The sequence below is a fragment of the Monodon monoceros genome, unplaced genomic scaffold (genome assembly GCF_005190385.1).
Source record: "Monodon monoceros isolate NGI ecotype Baffin Bay Population unplaced genomic scaffold, NGI_Narwhal_1 Super_Scaffold_5, whole genome shotgun sequence".
Classification (NCBI taxonomy): Eukaryota; Metazoa; Chordata; class Mammalia; order Artiodactyla; family Monodontidae; genus Monodon; species Monodon monoceros.
Genome location: NW_021703782.1, coordinates 33,445,279 through 33,461,879, shown reverse-complemented (window position 1 = coordinate 33,461,879; position 16,601 = coordinate 33,445,279). Strand labels below are relative to the sequence as shown.

The window sequence follows — 16,601 nt, the reverse complement described above, 5'->3', positions numbered from 1 at the left end:
TAGCTATTCAATATATTAATTACATATTGTTAATGAACTATTTGAGTTTGTACTGGTGGTTGGCAGACTTTTGAAACTTGCAGCAAGTTAATAAGAAAACATGTTTTGATTGCTTTTGCTGTCATGTTGGAAACATATCCAATAGCAGATGTGAGCTGATGACATAGCAGAAAAACTCAGCAGTGGGAGTATCCTCATTTCACACTATCTTCAGGCACTAATCCAAATGCAACAGCAACTCTACATTTGTTGTCAGCTGACCTATTACCAAATATAGTTGTGTTTAGGACTGGGAAACTTTTTCTTAACTTACTCATATTAATAACCAGGTAGCAGGAATAATTAGAATATATTTCTCTATTCATATTTGTTTTTTGTTATGTTATAGCTGAAATTCCATATGAAAATAATTAGTGGGATAACAAAATTACTTTAATGTTGCACACTGGGTTAGCAAAATTTTGTCCTAAGCTGATGTATACTTCATTTCCATATATTAATGTTATCTAAATTAGTTTTTGGTGTTATGCATTTTAGTGTTTCTTTTTCTTTGCCCAGAAGTTTTTGGTTTTTGTAATGTGTCACATCTGGGGAGAAGATTCTTCAAAGAAGAAAAGTATTCTTTAAAGAAACAGGGAAAAGTTATAATGAGAGCACATTAAGTTAAAAAGAAGATGAGAGGAGCTCAGGAGTATAAGAAAGAATGGACAGAAAAGCTAGAGCATGAGGAGACAGTGGAATTGGTGAAGCCCAGTAAATACATGGTTAGACAAAATGATAAACATTGCGGAGATGCTTCTTGGTAGTCAGCAATGTGGACTGGAAGATAATCTGTTCCTAAGTTAAAAGTCTTCTGCATTTGTGGCTGTACATGCATCTCACCTTTTAATTTTACAACTGAGTGATGAAATGAGATGATGCATATGAAGCATTTAACCCAGTGCCTGCCATTTGGTACATACTTTGTATTATTCATTTATTTATTTATTTATGGCTGCATTGTGTCTTCGTTGCTGTGCGTGGGCTTCCTCTAGTTGTGGAGAGCGGGGACTACTCTTTGTTGCAGTATGCGGGCTTCTCATTGCTGCGGCTTCTCTTTGTTGCCCAACATGGCCTCTAGGCGCGAGGGCTTCAGTAGTTGTGGCTTGCGGGCTCAGTAGTTGTGGCTCGTGGGTTCAGTTGTTGTGGCTCGCAGGCTCTAGAGTGCAGGCTTAGTAGCGGCACACGGGCTTAGTTGCTCCACGGCAGGTGGGATCTTCCCGGACCAGGGCTCGAACCCATGTCCCCTGCATTGGCAGGTGGATTCTTAGCCACTGTGCCACCAGGGAAGTCCCAGTATCGTTGGTTTTCAACAGTGATATGTTGAATGAATGAATAAATGAAAACATTAACATAAATGCTCAGTGTGTGAATAACTAAACATAGATGTCTGGTGAGTTCAGTGATTTCTTTAAGGGTACACTTAGGAGTAACCTGAGCATTTTAGAGAAACCATATGTGGTAATGGTACAGAAAATATTTTGGAGATACTTCTTAGGCGTTTGCAAGTTAGTCAAGAAAGAAATAAGGAGCTGCCTTAAAAAAGAGTCAGAGTCTAAATTACTTGTTAAACAATTTGTATGTTTTAAGGTGTGACTTTTCAGATTTATTTCCCATATTTCTTGATACAGTCATATATGAAATTTAAAACTGTACTTCATGAATAAATTTGTAAAAGGTGTAAAAGACCACTCTTCAGTACTTAAACCAAAAATCACAAAGCTGAGTTTATTGCTTACTTAAGAGAGTTTTGCTGGTCAAATCACAGTCTCTACACATAGAGCAGACTGCTGATCTTATTATAGGGTTTTTGAGAAGTGTGAAGTTTAAGGATTGGTGGATTTTTCACAGTCTTTGTGGGGTTGGCATCAGCTGTGGAAGCATGGGTACTTGGCTGAGACCATTACTGATTGGTTGGTATTCAGAAGTGTGTTCATTGGCAGGAGTGTGTTCCCAGTTGGCTGGCTTTCAGAAACAAGGGACCGTTACTGATAGGTTGGCTTGCCAAAACATACTCACCAATAAAAGTTGTTTAAATGGGTTTAAAGTTGGTTCTTGTTCCATGCCTACAGAACTGTCAGGTATTGTTTAAGCAATTTAAAACTGATTCTGATTATATATAGAATGGATAAAAACAAGGTCCTACTGTATGTATAGCACAGGGAACTATATTCAGTGTCCTGTGATAAACCATAATGGAAAAGAATATAAAAAAAGAATGTGTGTGTATACACATATAAATATATGTGTATACACACACATATATGTAAGTAACTGAATCACTTTGTTGTACAGCAGAAATTAACAAAACATTATAAATCAACTATACTTCATTTTAAAAAACTCATTCTGGTGGCTCTTTGTTACTGTGGCAACAGAACAATCTGTCTTTTGCTACTAGCATATGAACTCCTTTTTCTCTTGGAGATCAAGGATTGTCCAGTTCTTCACCACTGTTGTTGATTCTTCTTGAAGATGAGGTTTGATCTTTTTCTCCTTGAAAGTGAAATCTGATTTTCTTTTCAAGTGTCTATAAGCATCTTTACCCCTTTATCCAAAGGAAGAGTCATTTCCCCCAACATTTGAATCTTTCTCCTACTTATTTGAAATGTTGCCTTTATTGTTTTCTGAATAACTTATTCTATATCATTGATCTGTGTGTAGTCTCCTCCTTTAATAGCATCTCTGTAGGATGTTTTTCTATCTGCTAGTGTGAACCCCTCCCTGTTATTGGTTTTTATCAAAAACAGTATTATTTTCAAGTATTTTCTCTTTCACATGAACTTTATTATCACCTTGCCAAGTTCCATCATGTTCACGTGGTTAATAGTGACATCTGGGCTTCCCTGGTGGCGCAGTGGTTGAGAGTCCGCCTGCCAATGCAGGGGACACGGGTTTGTGCCCCGGTCCGGGAAGATCCCACATGCTGCGGAGCGGCTGGGCCCGTGAGCCATGGCCGCTGAGCCTGCGCGTCCGGAGCCTGTGCTCCGCAACGGGAGAGGCCACAACAGTGAGATGCCCATGTACCACAAAAAAAAAAAAAAAAAAAAAAGTAGTGGCATCTATTGCTATCATAATGGTATGATTATGCTAGTTATGCAAAGCACTGTAACGCTTTAAAAAAATAATTGTATATTAGTCATCTCATTTCTTAAGCTTTTTGTATGTTTGAAATTTTCCATAATATGAAATTAGAAATAGGAGTACAGTAAACTCTGTGTACCCATCACTCAGCATCCATAATTAACTCATAGCAAATATGTTTAATCTATACCTTATCTACTCCTCTTCACATTATTTTGTAACTGATTTCAGACATCATATCATTTCACTTGTGAATATTTCAGAATGTATTTCTGAAATATAAGGGCCTCCTTTAAAAAAGTAACCACAATGCTATTATTACAGCTGAAAAAGTTAATTCCTTAATATCCAGTCAGTGTTCACATTTCCCTTGTTCCTTGTTATAAACTTATAAATAAGTTTATAGTTTGTTCAAATCACACCCTAAGATTTACTAGGATTGGAAATGGATAAGAGCAAGTTTTATACTTAAGTAAACTTAAAAAATTTTCACCGATATGATTATGGGTGAACATAAATATATAATATGTTTAAATTATTAATAAGATTCTGAAAAAAAGTAATAGTGGTAAAACTGAATAATCTCAGGGAAGCACTGTAGCAGAATATTCCCCTTGATTTTAACTTCAGCCAAATTCTTTAGGATTGTAAATTCCATTGAAGGAGTTCTTATAACAATTTTAAGTAGCCTTACAGGGGTACACCACCCAATGTTACCTTTTTCAGTTGTAACATAAGCATAATTTAGGCATGATACATCTTTTTTTTTTTTTTCCCCCGGCTGCGCCACGTGGCTTAGCTCCCCGACCAGGGATTGAACCTGGGCCACGGCAGTGAAAGCGCTGAGTCCTAACCACTGGACCGCCAGGGAACTCCCAGGCATGATACTTTTAAACATCAAAAATAGTTTTTGACTTTATTCTGGAGATGCTACTTTTAAAAATTTTGTGGCGATAAGTAGGGTTCAAGGTACAGAGATAAAGATAAAAGCTCAAAATATTATTAGATGCTTACAGAAAATATAGAAACCCAATTAACAATAGTAAGTAATTAATGTTTATTAATTATATTTAAGTAAAAAGTAATTAAGATTTGTAAAACTCTTAGAAAACTGGTTCCGTAAGATTCAAGCTCTTAGGTTGGGAAGAATCTCTCTAGTTGTCTTTTCTAAAGCTGGTAGTGTTATAATCAAAAGGCAGGTAAGTAAAAGCAATAAAACAAAGCGAAAATGAGCAGTCTATAAAAGACGCTTTTTATTAAAGAAGGTTTTCTGACATAACCTCTGCCAGTTTAATTTGCAGTTTTTAAACAAAACTCTTACATATCTTTTATTATATGTTAAACACTGTTCTAATGTATTTTACACAAGCATTTACTCATTTAATTCTCATACCAAGCTGTTTAATAAGTACTATAAGCTTTATTTTACTGATGAGGAAGCTGGAGACACAAATAACTTCAAAAAACAGCTAATGAATGGCAGAGCCAGGATTCAAACCCGGGCAGTCTAGCTTCTTGAGTGGATGTTCTTTTACTACTCTTTCATATTGGTGCATGTTCTTTATAAATTTTCGTGCAACCATTCCTACTTACTCTGTAAAGATTTCTTTTAATATAGTTAGTAGTCTAGGAGGACGTTTTGGGGGACCTAAAGGTTTGACTAACAATACTAAATTTTATTGATTATTTATTTTTAGAAAGGATAATCTAATTTCCCATAGAAATATGTTAAAGGAGGTTACATTTTCAACGATCAGAGTTCCAATTTTGTATGGAAATTTTTACAATCCTGTTTTATTCAGATATGCATTATATAACTATGTAATCATTACTAAAGCTTTCTAAAGTATATGCATATTCTGGAGATGAGGCTGATTAAATTAAAAAGATAGGAAACAACTCCTAACTTCTGTCTTTTATCCCATTCAATCCATCTTTTACAGTGCTGCCATAGAGTCATTTATTCTAAAATAAACATCTTGCCTTTGATTTTCGTTTCTTTTTTTTTAAATTAATTTATTTATTTATGGTTGTGTAGGGTCTTCATTGCTGTGCGTGGGTTTTCTGCAGTCGTGGCAAGCAGGGACTACTCTTTCGGTTCACGGGCTTCTCATTGCGGTGGCTTCTCTTGTTGCAGAGCATGGGCTCTAGGCGCACAGGCTCAGTAGTTGTGACGTACGGGCTTAGTTGCTCCGCGGCATGTGGGGTCCTCCTGGACCAGGGCTTGAACCTGTGTCCCCTGAATTGGCAGGCGGATTCTTAACCACTGCGCCACCAGGGAAGTCCCTGATTTTCTGACTTTATGCAGTTTCCCACTAAAACACCTAAACAAGGCTTCAGCCTACCTTCATCCAGTCTTCTATCTCCTGTAGTTACCACCAGGCATCCCACTAGCCATACCTGACCACTCCACATTCTTTGCACCTGGTGCTTTGCTATTTCCTCTGCTTTTATCCACCCAGGGACCTACTCAAACAACACCTAACCATGGTACCAGTACTTTGTAGGCTTTCAAAGTGTACAATTCAGTGGTTTTTTATTCACCAGGTCATACAGCCATCACCACCATCTAACTCCAGTTTATTTCATCACCTCCAAAAGAAACCTCGTATCTATTAGCAGTCATGCTCAGTTCTCCCCTACCACCCCTAATGTCCTTTTATTATTCCTGTATACAATTCAGAATACTGATTGCATTTAGTTGTGATGTCTCCTTAGTTTCCTTCAATATTTGATGGTTTCCCCATCTTTCTTTGTTTTTCATGACCTTCATAGTTTTGAAAAGAAGTGGTCGGGTATTGTGTAGAATGTCCCTCCATTTGGGTTTGTCTGATGTTTGTCTCATGATCAGACTGGGTTATGGGTTTTGGGGTAAGAGCACCACAGAGATGAGCTGCGTTTCTCAGCACATCTTATAAGGGAGGTCATGATTTCAGCGACTTAACACCAGTGATGTTAACCTTGATCACTTGGTTAAGGTGTTGTCCGCCAGCTTTCTCTATTATAAAGTTAGTATGTCTTCCTTTCCATATTCTTAGGAAGTGAGTCATTCAGCCCTGCCCACACTTGTGGGGAGGGGAATTAAACTCCACCTCCTTAATGGGATATATCTACATATATTATCTGGAGGAAGATAATATATGCTGCGAGGAAGATTTGTCCCTTCCCCAGTATTTTTTCATTCAATAATTTATACCAAAATGCACTCATTTATGTTCATTTTATACCTTGGGTTATCATCCAGTACTATGAATTGCTTTACTTTTGGCCAGTAGGGGCTCTTTCAGGTTGGCTCCCATGGCTTTTTGTTGTTGTTTGCTTTTTTTTGTTTGTTTTTGACATGCCTCCATATTTTTTCTTTAGCATTTCCTTACTTTCAGGCACTATAAGATTCTCCATGCTCATCTTGTATTTTCCTTGCCCCACATGTAGAATCAAGTATTTCTCCAAAGAGCCTTGTTTCTTTTTATTAGAAAATGGTATTTTGAAACCAAGATCTGAGGAACTGAGTATTCTTGTTGCTATTGGGGTGTGACTGCTTTTGGACTCCAGTTTTTTGTTTGTTTGCTTTAATTTTTATTTATTTTTAAAGATTTATTTATTATTTATTTTTGGCTGCATCGGGTCTTAGTTGCAGCATGTGGGCTCTTCGTTGTGGTGCACAGGCTGCTCTCTAGTTGTGGCATGCAGGTTTTCTCTTCTCTAGTTGTGGCGCTTGGGCTTCTCTAGTTGTGGCGTGTGGGTTTTCTCTTCTCTAGTTGTGGTGCGCAGGCTCCAGGGCACGTGGGCTCTGTAGTTTGCGGCGCACAGGCTCTCTAGTTGAGGCGCATGAGCTCAGTAGTTGTGGTTCACGGGCTTAGTTGCCCTGGGGTATATGGGATCTTAGTTCCCTGACCAGGGATGGAACCCACGTCCCCTGCGTTGTAAGCATTGTAAAGCGGATTGTTTACCACTGGACCACCAGGGAAGTCCAGTACTTCATTCCTTTTAACTGCCACATAATATTCTAGTGTATGGATATATACCACCTTTTGTTCATTTCCTCAGGTGATGGACATTTGGGGTTGTTCTACATTTTGTCTATTATGCTGCTGTGAACATTTCTGTACAAGTTCTCATGTGGATGTAATGTTTTCATTTCTCTTGGACATATACCTGGTAGTGGACTTGCGTGGTACATGGTTAACTATGTTTATTCTTTCAAGGAAATGCTAGACTGTTTTTCAAAGTGGCTATACCATTTTGATCCCTTCCAGCCATGTATAAAGCATTCTAATTTCATGACATCCTGGCCAAACATTTTGTTTGTTTGTTTAATTAATTAATTAATTAACTTTTGGCTCTGTTGGGTCTTCGTTGCTGCGTGCAGGCTGTCTCTAGTTGAGGCAAGCGGGGGCTACTCTTTGTTGCAGTGCGCGGGCTTCTCACTGCTGTGGCTTCTCTTGTTGCAGAGCAAGGGCTCTAGGTGTGTAGGCTTCGGTAGTTGTGGCTTGTGGGCTGTAGAGCGCAGGCTCAGTAGTTGTGGCACACGGGCTTAGTTGCTCCGTGGCATGTGGGATCTTCCCGGAGCAGGGCTCGAACCCGTGTCCCCTGCATTGGCAGGCAGATTCTTAACCACTGCGCCACCAGGGAAGCCCTGGGCTCATTTTTAAATTGAGTTATTTCTCTTTATTACTGAGTTATAAGCATTCTTTACGTATTCTGGGTACATGTCCCTTATTAGATAAATGATTTGCAAGTATTTTCTCCCATCCTGTGGGTTGTCTTTTCATTTTCGTTATGGTGTCTTTTATTCCTTCTGATATTCCTATTACATGTATCTTATTACACTTCTTGTAGTTGTCCCACACTCCTTGGATATTCTGTTCTGTTTTTCCCCCCAGTCTTTGTTCTCTTTGCTTTTCTGCTTTCGAGGATTCTATTGATAATATCCTCTAGTGCAGAGGTTTTTTCCCTCAGCTGTGTCAGTCTTACTCAGCCCGTCAAAGGCATTCTTCAGTGTTTTTATCTCTAGCATTTGTCTTTGGTTCTTTCTTAAGATTTCCATCTCTCTGCTTACATTGCCTATCTGTTTTTGCATGCTGTTTACTTTGTCCACTAGAATCCTTAGAATATTAATCATCGTTGTTTTAAATTCCCAGTCTAATAATTCCAACATCTTTCCCATGTCTGGTTGTGATAATTGCTCTGTCTCTTCATTTGTGATTTTTCCTTTAGGTATGTCTTATCATTTTTTCATGTTAGTTAGCTGTGATGTACTGGGTGAAAGGAACTGCTATAGATGTCTTAGTAATATGGTGGTGAAGTGTGAGGGGAAGGGGAAGAGTTCTGTTCTCCTATGATTAGTTTTCAGCCTTTTTAATGAGGCTTTGCCTCTGGACTGTGAACTTTTCAAGAGTTTCTGTTTTTCCTCACCCCTTACGTGGGATATTAGGGCTGGAGTTTTTCCCGTAAGATGTTATGGAGAAACCCTAACTTTCGGCCAACCCAATATTTCTCTTTCCCTAGGTCAGTTAGGCTCTGACAATATCCTAGCAAATTAGGCTGTAACTGGTTTCTCCTGAAGGCAGGCCTTGTTAAATACAGAGTCCTTGGTGTATTTCAAAGGATTTGACTCCATTCTTTTGCATGTGAATATCCAGTTGTCTCAGCACAATTTGTTGAAAAGGCCTTTCCCCCCATTGAATTGGCCTTATATTAGTACCAAACTGTCTTGATCACTATAGATTTGTAGTGTTTTGAAACTGGAAAGTGTGAGTTGTCTAACTTTGTTTTTATTTTTCAAGATTGTTTTGGCTATTCTGGGTCCCATGAGTACCAGCTTTTCCATTTCTGTAAAGAAGGCAACAGGGGTTTCCATACAGTGATGCTGAATCTGTAGATAAGCTTGAGGAGGATTACCATCTTAACAGTATTGAGTCTTGCAATCTATGAACATATAATATCATGGATATTTAACATTTATTTAAGTCTTTAATTTCTTTTAAAAATGTTTTGTACTTTTCAGAGTGTAAGTTTTGTATTTCTTTTATTATATTTATTCCTAAGTATTTTATTCTTTTTGATGCTATTATACAGGTTTTTGTTTTGTTTTTTGCGGTATGCGGGTCTCTCACTGTTGTGGCCTCTCCCGTTGCGGAGCACAGGCTCCGGACGCGCAGGCTCAGCGGCCATGGCTCACGGGCGCAGCCGCTCCGCGGCATGTGGGATCTTCCCAGACCGGGGCACGAACCCGTGTCCCCTGCATCGGCAGGCGGGCTCTCAACCACTGCGCCACCAGGGAAGCCCCTTGATGCTATTATAAATGGAATTTTCTTAATTTCATTTTCAGTTTGTTCAGTGCTGCAGTGTAGAAATATAATTGATGCTGGTATATTGATCTTTTATCTTGCAATTCTGCTGAATTTGTTATTCTAATATATTTAGTGGGTTCCTTTTGAAAATCTATATACAGGATTATCTAATTTGCAAATAGAAATAACTTTGCTTCTTACTTTCCAACCAAGATGCGTTTTATTTCATTTCCTTGCCAGCTGGCCTGACTAGCATCTCCAGTATAGTGTTGAATGGAAGTGGTGAGAGTGGACATCCCTGTCTTATTTCTGAAATTACTTCACTACTAAGTATAATGTTAGTTATAGTTTTGTTTACTACATTCCCTTTTTCAAGTTGAGGAATTTACCTTGTATTCCTAGTTTGTTTGGATGTTTTCAGTCATGAAGGGGTATTGAATTTTTGAGTTATTTCTTAGTGGTTACCCTCGGGATTACAATCAACATCATATAACTGTATTTAAGTTCAGTTAATAACCATCTTAATTTCAGTGGTGTACAGAAACTTTGCTCCTATGTAACTCTGATCCCTCCCCTTTACTTTGTTTTTTATTGGTAAACAAATTCCTTCTTTGTGTATTTTTCCCCTTTCAATAGATTTATAATTATTATACTATGTAATTATCTTTTAAATTAGGAGGAAAAAAGTTATAAACAAAAAGTACATTTATTGTTTCTTTCATATTTATCCTATACTTATCCTATGTTTTGATTTGTGCTCTTCCTTCATGTTGTTTCATGTACTGGCTAGTGTCCTTTCATTTCAGCCTGAAGGACTCCTTTAGTGTTTCTTTTTGTTTTTTTTTAAAATTTATTTATTTAATTTATTTATTTTTGGCTGGGTTGGGTCTTTGTTGCTGCACGCAGGCTTTCTCTAGTTGCGGCGACCAGGGGCTACTCTTCGTTGAGGTGCATGGGCTTCTCATCGCAGTGGCTTCTTGTTGCAGAGCACGGGCTCTAGGTGTGTGGGCTTCAGTAGTTGTGGCATGCAGGTTCAGTAGTTGTGGCTCGCTGGCTCTAGAGCACAGGCTCAGTAGCTGTGGCGCATGGGCTTAGTTGCTCTGCAGCATGTGAGATCTTCCCGGACCAGGGCTCGAACCTGTGTCCCCTGCATCGGCAGGCGGATTCTCAAACATTTCCCGCGCCACCGGGGAAGTCCTGAAGACAGAATTTTTGAGGATACTGACTCTGCCATTTTCACTGCTGTCCTTAGCTTATTTATTCTTACCTTGTTCTTTCATTCCTTTCTTCACTCCCTTTTACTAGTACTGTTAGATGAGAATTTATCTGGATTTTTTCATATGTGAAATGTGGGATACTGCCAAGGACATTCACTGTAGCAGTATTTACAATAGCAATAGAGTGAAAAACAACCCAGCTGTTCCAAAATAAGGAAGTAGTTTTTTTTTTTAATGGTTCATCTATATATCTGTATGATGGAACATTATGCACATACTAACAATCATATATACAAAGGAAAATGTTTATGATATGATACAGATTGAAAAAACAGTATAAAATAAAATATATTCAAGTTTTTGAAATAAGTTTTGAAAACTTGAAATATATTCAAGTTTTTGAAAATAAGTTTTGTAAAGAGATAAGCATATATTAGCATCAAAAACTCTTGAAGGAGCCATATCAAAATGGTAGCATTTGTTACTTCTGGTTGGTAAACGGTGTTAAGTAAAACAAATTATCTTTGTTCTGTATTATGTACCATAAGGTTGTATTAATTATTTTTTGTTATTAAAATAAAATATACCCATTAATGTGACACACATATTAAACTGTTTTTCATTCGTGTGTTTAATTATATAACTGTTGAGCTTTGGCAATTTAACATTAATTTTTATAAATATTTAAAGAGATTGTTAGAACACATGCTAATAATAACCCTGGCATTGGGGCTAACAAAATATATATGAGCTATTTTAATCTCCATAGTCTACTGTGTAGAACGGAGTTTTGTTGCGCTGGAGTATGTCAGGGTGAATTGTTAGTTAGATGAATAACCTGTAATCTTACTAGCATTTCATTCTTTTTCTTTTCAGGCGCATATTAAATTTCCTATTGACTACCCATATTCACCACCTACCTTCAGATTCTTGACCAAAATGTGGCACCCCAACATTTATGAGGTAAGAGATGTCTATCATGAATTTCTCTGAAGATTTATTTAAGATAATATCCTTTAAAATAGCCTCCATAGCTCAGTATGCTGTGGTAGTTATGCTGTAGCCACAGAGAAGTATTCATGGTTTCCCATTTTTGGTTAGCAGTCTGTAGTTGAATTGCTAAAAAATTGGGGTTTTTTAATACCAGTGTATATTATGGTTAATTTAAGGTTGAGGCTTTAAACCTTTGCTGCTCATTGCTAAGATCATAATTCATATTTGTTAACATTTGCATTTTTTTAATTTAGTAGATAAAGTCATACAAATTTATTTGTGCACCTATCCTCTAGCTTCACAGCAAGGGTTTGTTTGTTGCTTTGATCAGAGATTCAGCTTTGGGACGGGAGGGGGTGGGAATTTATCCTACTATATTTGTACTGGTGTCCTTTAAGGAGTTGCTGCATACCAGTTGAGAGCCTGTTTTGGAATAAATCCAAGGTTAGGTTCTTCTAGTAGACAAGTCCACATGCCTGGGAAAATAATTTGTAGCTTTTTTTATGAAATGTACTTAGCTTTGTGCTAATTTATAAGGATGCTGGAACAATGCATTATGTTTCTCAGGATATATGTCAAGGCCCACTAAAATATCCTTTGAGTCTACTCCTTTACCATTCTGTAATCTTTTTCATTGCAGTAGTGCTGTGAAGTTGTAGCTGAGGCCCAGGCATTAAAATTGTTTTTTAAAATTTGCAGCCTTAGTCATAGTTCTTTTTTTGGTCAGGTGGTTATTGGCAAGCACCTTTCCTCCAGAAACAGAGCTACAGAGCCTTTAAAATGCTTATAGGCAAGGGATGGAGAACTTACTCTATAGTCCTGAATTTGGATCTCAGTCTATAAATGAGCACACTGGGGTAGCTTTATTATTTTTCACAACCTGCTTTTTCTGTCAGTCATTTTCTTCATTTTTCTTTCCTTCTTAAAACAGGACAAACTAGTGCTCAAAAGGTGATGTAACATTTCCAGAAATAGGTTCCCAGAATATTGTTTTCTTTAGTATCTTTAGTATTTGACATAATCATAGTACAAATAAACAACAATGAATATGTTGTACTATTCTATATAACAAAGTTATCCTGTTGTAGGGAGAGACTATAGAAATAATTCACTGTTCATAAGTTCAAACTGGGTTTAATACACATAGAAATACTTTTCTGTCCCTGTCCATTTAATAATCAAAAATTCTTGCCTTCAGAACTATGTGGTATAAAAGCAACTATACTCCAATAAAAATTAATTTAAAAAATTTAAAAGGAACGTGAATTCAGGAAGAAAAACCCAACTATGTGGTATGTATAGATTTTTTAGATAGCAAAAGAGAAGTGAGAAGGCTCAAGCTTTTTTTGTCTTGCTACTGAGAACTAATTCACCTTAGAGCCATATATTCGCCTGTTTCCATCTCAGTTATCTAATTCTCAAACCCTTCTCAACAAAGAAGCAAAAAGGAAAAACAAAAAACAGAATAAAGGATTCAAAGCTCTTTCAGAAGAAGGTGTAGGTAGATACACTCCATTTTCCACTGCTTTTTCACCACTTAGGTAGGCTATTTAGTTCTGTCTCTTAAGATTTAGCACTGGATCATTGTTTTTTAAAATAGGTTTCATATTCACAATAAAAATTTCAGCAGTAAAATAAAACATGAATATCTTATAAATATGCAGTTGTTTTCCATGCCATAAAAGTTCTGTTTTTAAAGAAGTGTTAAGTCATAGTTAGGAATTAAATTGGATGTAATCAAATGAGTCACAAGAGACTCTTCTCACAAATTAATAATACGTTAATTTACTTTGCTACATTCTGGAAAAGTATCAGAATTGAACTTTTTGAGGGCCCAAGTCAGTATTTGTGATTTTAGACATTAGGGCTCATGGTTCTTAGCCAAAGGGATATTCCAGGAAGTTGCTCTCTCCTCATCCATCTTATGTTGTCACCTAGAAACACAATGGACCTCAATGTCAAATTGCTCTGGTCACCAAATTGTTTACTGCAGAGTTATTTGTAATAGAACTGGAGATGAAATGGGGGAACAATGGCAACAATGTCAACAGCAACAAGACAAAAATACAAAAGGAAAAGCGTACTCAAATGCCAAAATATGTGAATTGATGAGTTTTTGTATATAATAACTTCATGAGTATTAAAAATATCATAAGGACTATTTTTGGTAGAAAATAGTTTATTTTATCAAGTTTTTAGTTTTGGTTACAGTTTTATTAAATATATTCACAGACACATTACTGCAGCCCCAAAAGTTATAAATACTGCTGTGTTATATGAATGAACTTAATGAATTTAACATTTCTAATATCATTGCCACATTTGTGAAATTTATAAATACCAAGGGGAAGCTCGGAGAACAAAAGAAATTTAATATGAGCTTGTCATCAGTGATCATACTGCACAGTCTACTCCTTTTTGCTTCATAATATGTTGAGTGATCTCAATAATAGTTTCCTGGTTGTGTTTGTTACTGTGTGCTCAGAAGTAGATAACCAATGAAGCCCATTTGCTTCACAAACCATGTATTAAAATGAGGTTTTTGTACACTCTTCACTGTGAACTTCAGAGCTATGGCAACTCAGAATCTCACTGCTCTTAGTATGTATTTATTTAAATAATTTTTTTGGTAATAGACTAATATTTAGAATAGTTTTAGTTTTGCCACAAAATTAAATGGAAATTATACAGAAGTATTTAGCATTTGATGATCCTTTTAGTACTAGTGAATTGTAGGACACAGTATGGCTCTTTCTTTTAAAAAATAATAAAGATGTTGGATGTTTTTTGAAGGAGTATACAGATCATTTTTCCTGTGTAGTGTTTACAGGTGAATGTCACAGGTGTAGTCATGAAATAAATGTTACAGTAAGATGGTGTATTTTAGGATACTTGATAGCCAGTAGGAAAATATTTTACTGTTCTACGTAAGGTTCTAGCTCTGAAGAGTTATTCTTGATTCTAGGCTCAGATGATTCTCAAGACATTATACTAATCTCTGTAGCCACTGACACTGCAAGGATATACCAGTTTGGCTACTATTCCACTATCATTAGGGCATGGTATTTTTAAATGTTATTGTTTTAATAATGATTAAAAATAGATCCTACTGTTTTAATATAACTCTGGCTGCCATAACAAAATACCATAGATGCGGTGGCTTACAACAACAGAAATTAACTTTCTCACAGTTTAGGAAACATAGTTTCTACTGAAGACTCCTCCTGGCTTATCTCTGTGTCTTCATGTGGCTTGAGAGGAGAGAGAGCACAAACTAGCTCTCTGGTGTTTCTTACAAGGTTGTTTTTTGTTTTTTGTTTTTTTTTTATTAATTATTGGCTGCGTTGGGTCTTTGTTGCTGTGTGCGGGCTTTCTCTAGTTGTGGAGAGCGGGGTCTACTCTTCATTGCGGTGCACAGGCTTCTGTTGCAGAGCATGGGCTTTAGGTGCACGGGCTTCAGTAGTTGTGGCACACAGGCTCAGTAGTTGTGGCACACAGGCTCAGTAGTTGTGGCACATGGGCTTAGTTGCTCCCACAGCACATGGGATCTTCCTGGACCAGGGCTTGAGCCCATATCCCCTGCATTGGCAGGCGGATTCTTAACCACTGCGCCACCAGGGAAGTCCCTCTTAAAAGGTTTTTGCCAAGTCTGCAGAGCAATTGCTTTTGGAATAGTAAAATTTAGGCTATGTAAGTGGAAAGTGGGTCTAATTACATATAGTTTATGATCTTTGTATTTATTTATATGGATTATAGCCCATTAGGAGTGAAGTGGATGAGACCCACAATCAGCGCTTCCAAAACTGAAAGAACACAGTGTATCAAGAGGTCCTTTACAATAAAGCTGTAATTATAAATTATATTTTGAAATTACACAGAAAAGATCAGGTAAAAGCAAAGATACTGTGTCAGTTGGGAGTATTCAGAGAAACAGAACCAATAGGATATATAGAGATATATGTAAGAGGAGGTTTATCATAGGAATCGGCTCACGTGGTTATGAAGACTGAGAAATCCCACAGTCTGCCTTCTGCAAGCTATAGAGCCGGGAAGTCTGGAATTATAATTCATTTTGAGGCCGTAGGACTGGGAGCTGTTGGTATGAGTCCCGGAGTCCCAGGACCCAAGAACTAGGAGTTCAGATGTAGCAGCCCAAGAAGAGAGACAATTTGTCCTTCCTCTGCCTGTTTGTTCTGTTCAGGCCCTCAAAGAATTCGATAATGCCTATCACATCATCATGATGAGGGCAAGTCTTTTTTACTCAATCTACTGATTCAAATACTAATCTTTTCCAGAAACACCCTCACAGATACACTCAGAAATAATGTTCTGCCAGCTATCTGAGCATCCCATAGCCCAGTCAAGTTGACACACAAAATTAACCATCACAGATAGCTCTCTTTTTCTACTATTCCCCCCTTGTCGTCCACATTATGGTCCTTCTGTACTCTGTGTACATCATTATGTTCTCAGGGGGTATAATTTGACTGGCACTACACTTGAATCCTTGAAATAGCAAGTTGTTTATAGTAAGGGTTTATGCCCTTCTTATTTCATTACACATAGTAAAATTATATTTAGATAGAAAAACAATGGTAGCCTAGCTGGTTCTGCTTCATCTCCTCTGATCATTTAACACACATTTTTCTCTCTAATTAAATTATTATTCTTTTCTCTGTTTAGTGGAATTATCTCAGAGCTTCTGTGGTGTTTCCGTAATTTCTTTGAGAATTTATTTTAATGGTTTTTCCACCGAAGAATCAAATAATGAACCCCCCAAAATACATTAGGATTGATTACAAAGTTGGAATATTACATTCTCTGATGATCTTTCAAGACTAGGACAAACTGCTTTATTAGTTCATTATTCTTGAACTCATTTCATATAAATTTTAAATACAAAGTTTCTAAATTATAAAAAATTTAGAATACGTTTTGTTAAAATGCTTTGATTTCAATATCTATGTTATAAACA

General features: G+C 37.0%; 1 protein-coding gene across 1 annotated transcript in view; it reads left to right on the top strand.

Moving 5' to 3' along the window:
* UBE2R2 (ubiquitin conjugating enzyme E2 R2) overlaps positions 1-16,601 on the top strand; it is a 92,844-nt gene that overhangs the window by 55,645 nt on the left and 20,598 nt on the right. Inside the window, exon 2 of the mRNA XM_029203996.1 lies at positions 11,510-11,596. Within this exon, the coding sequence (XP_029059829.1) occupies positions 11,510-11,596 (87 nt within the window). The remainder of the gene's footprint in view (positions 1-11,509; positions 11,597-16,601) is intronic.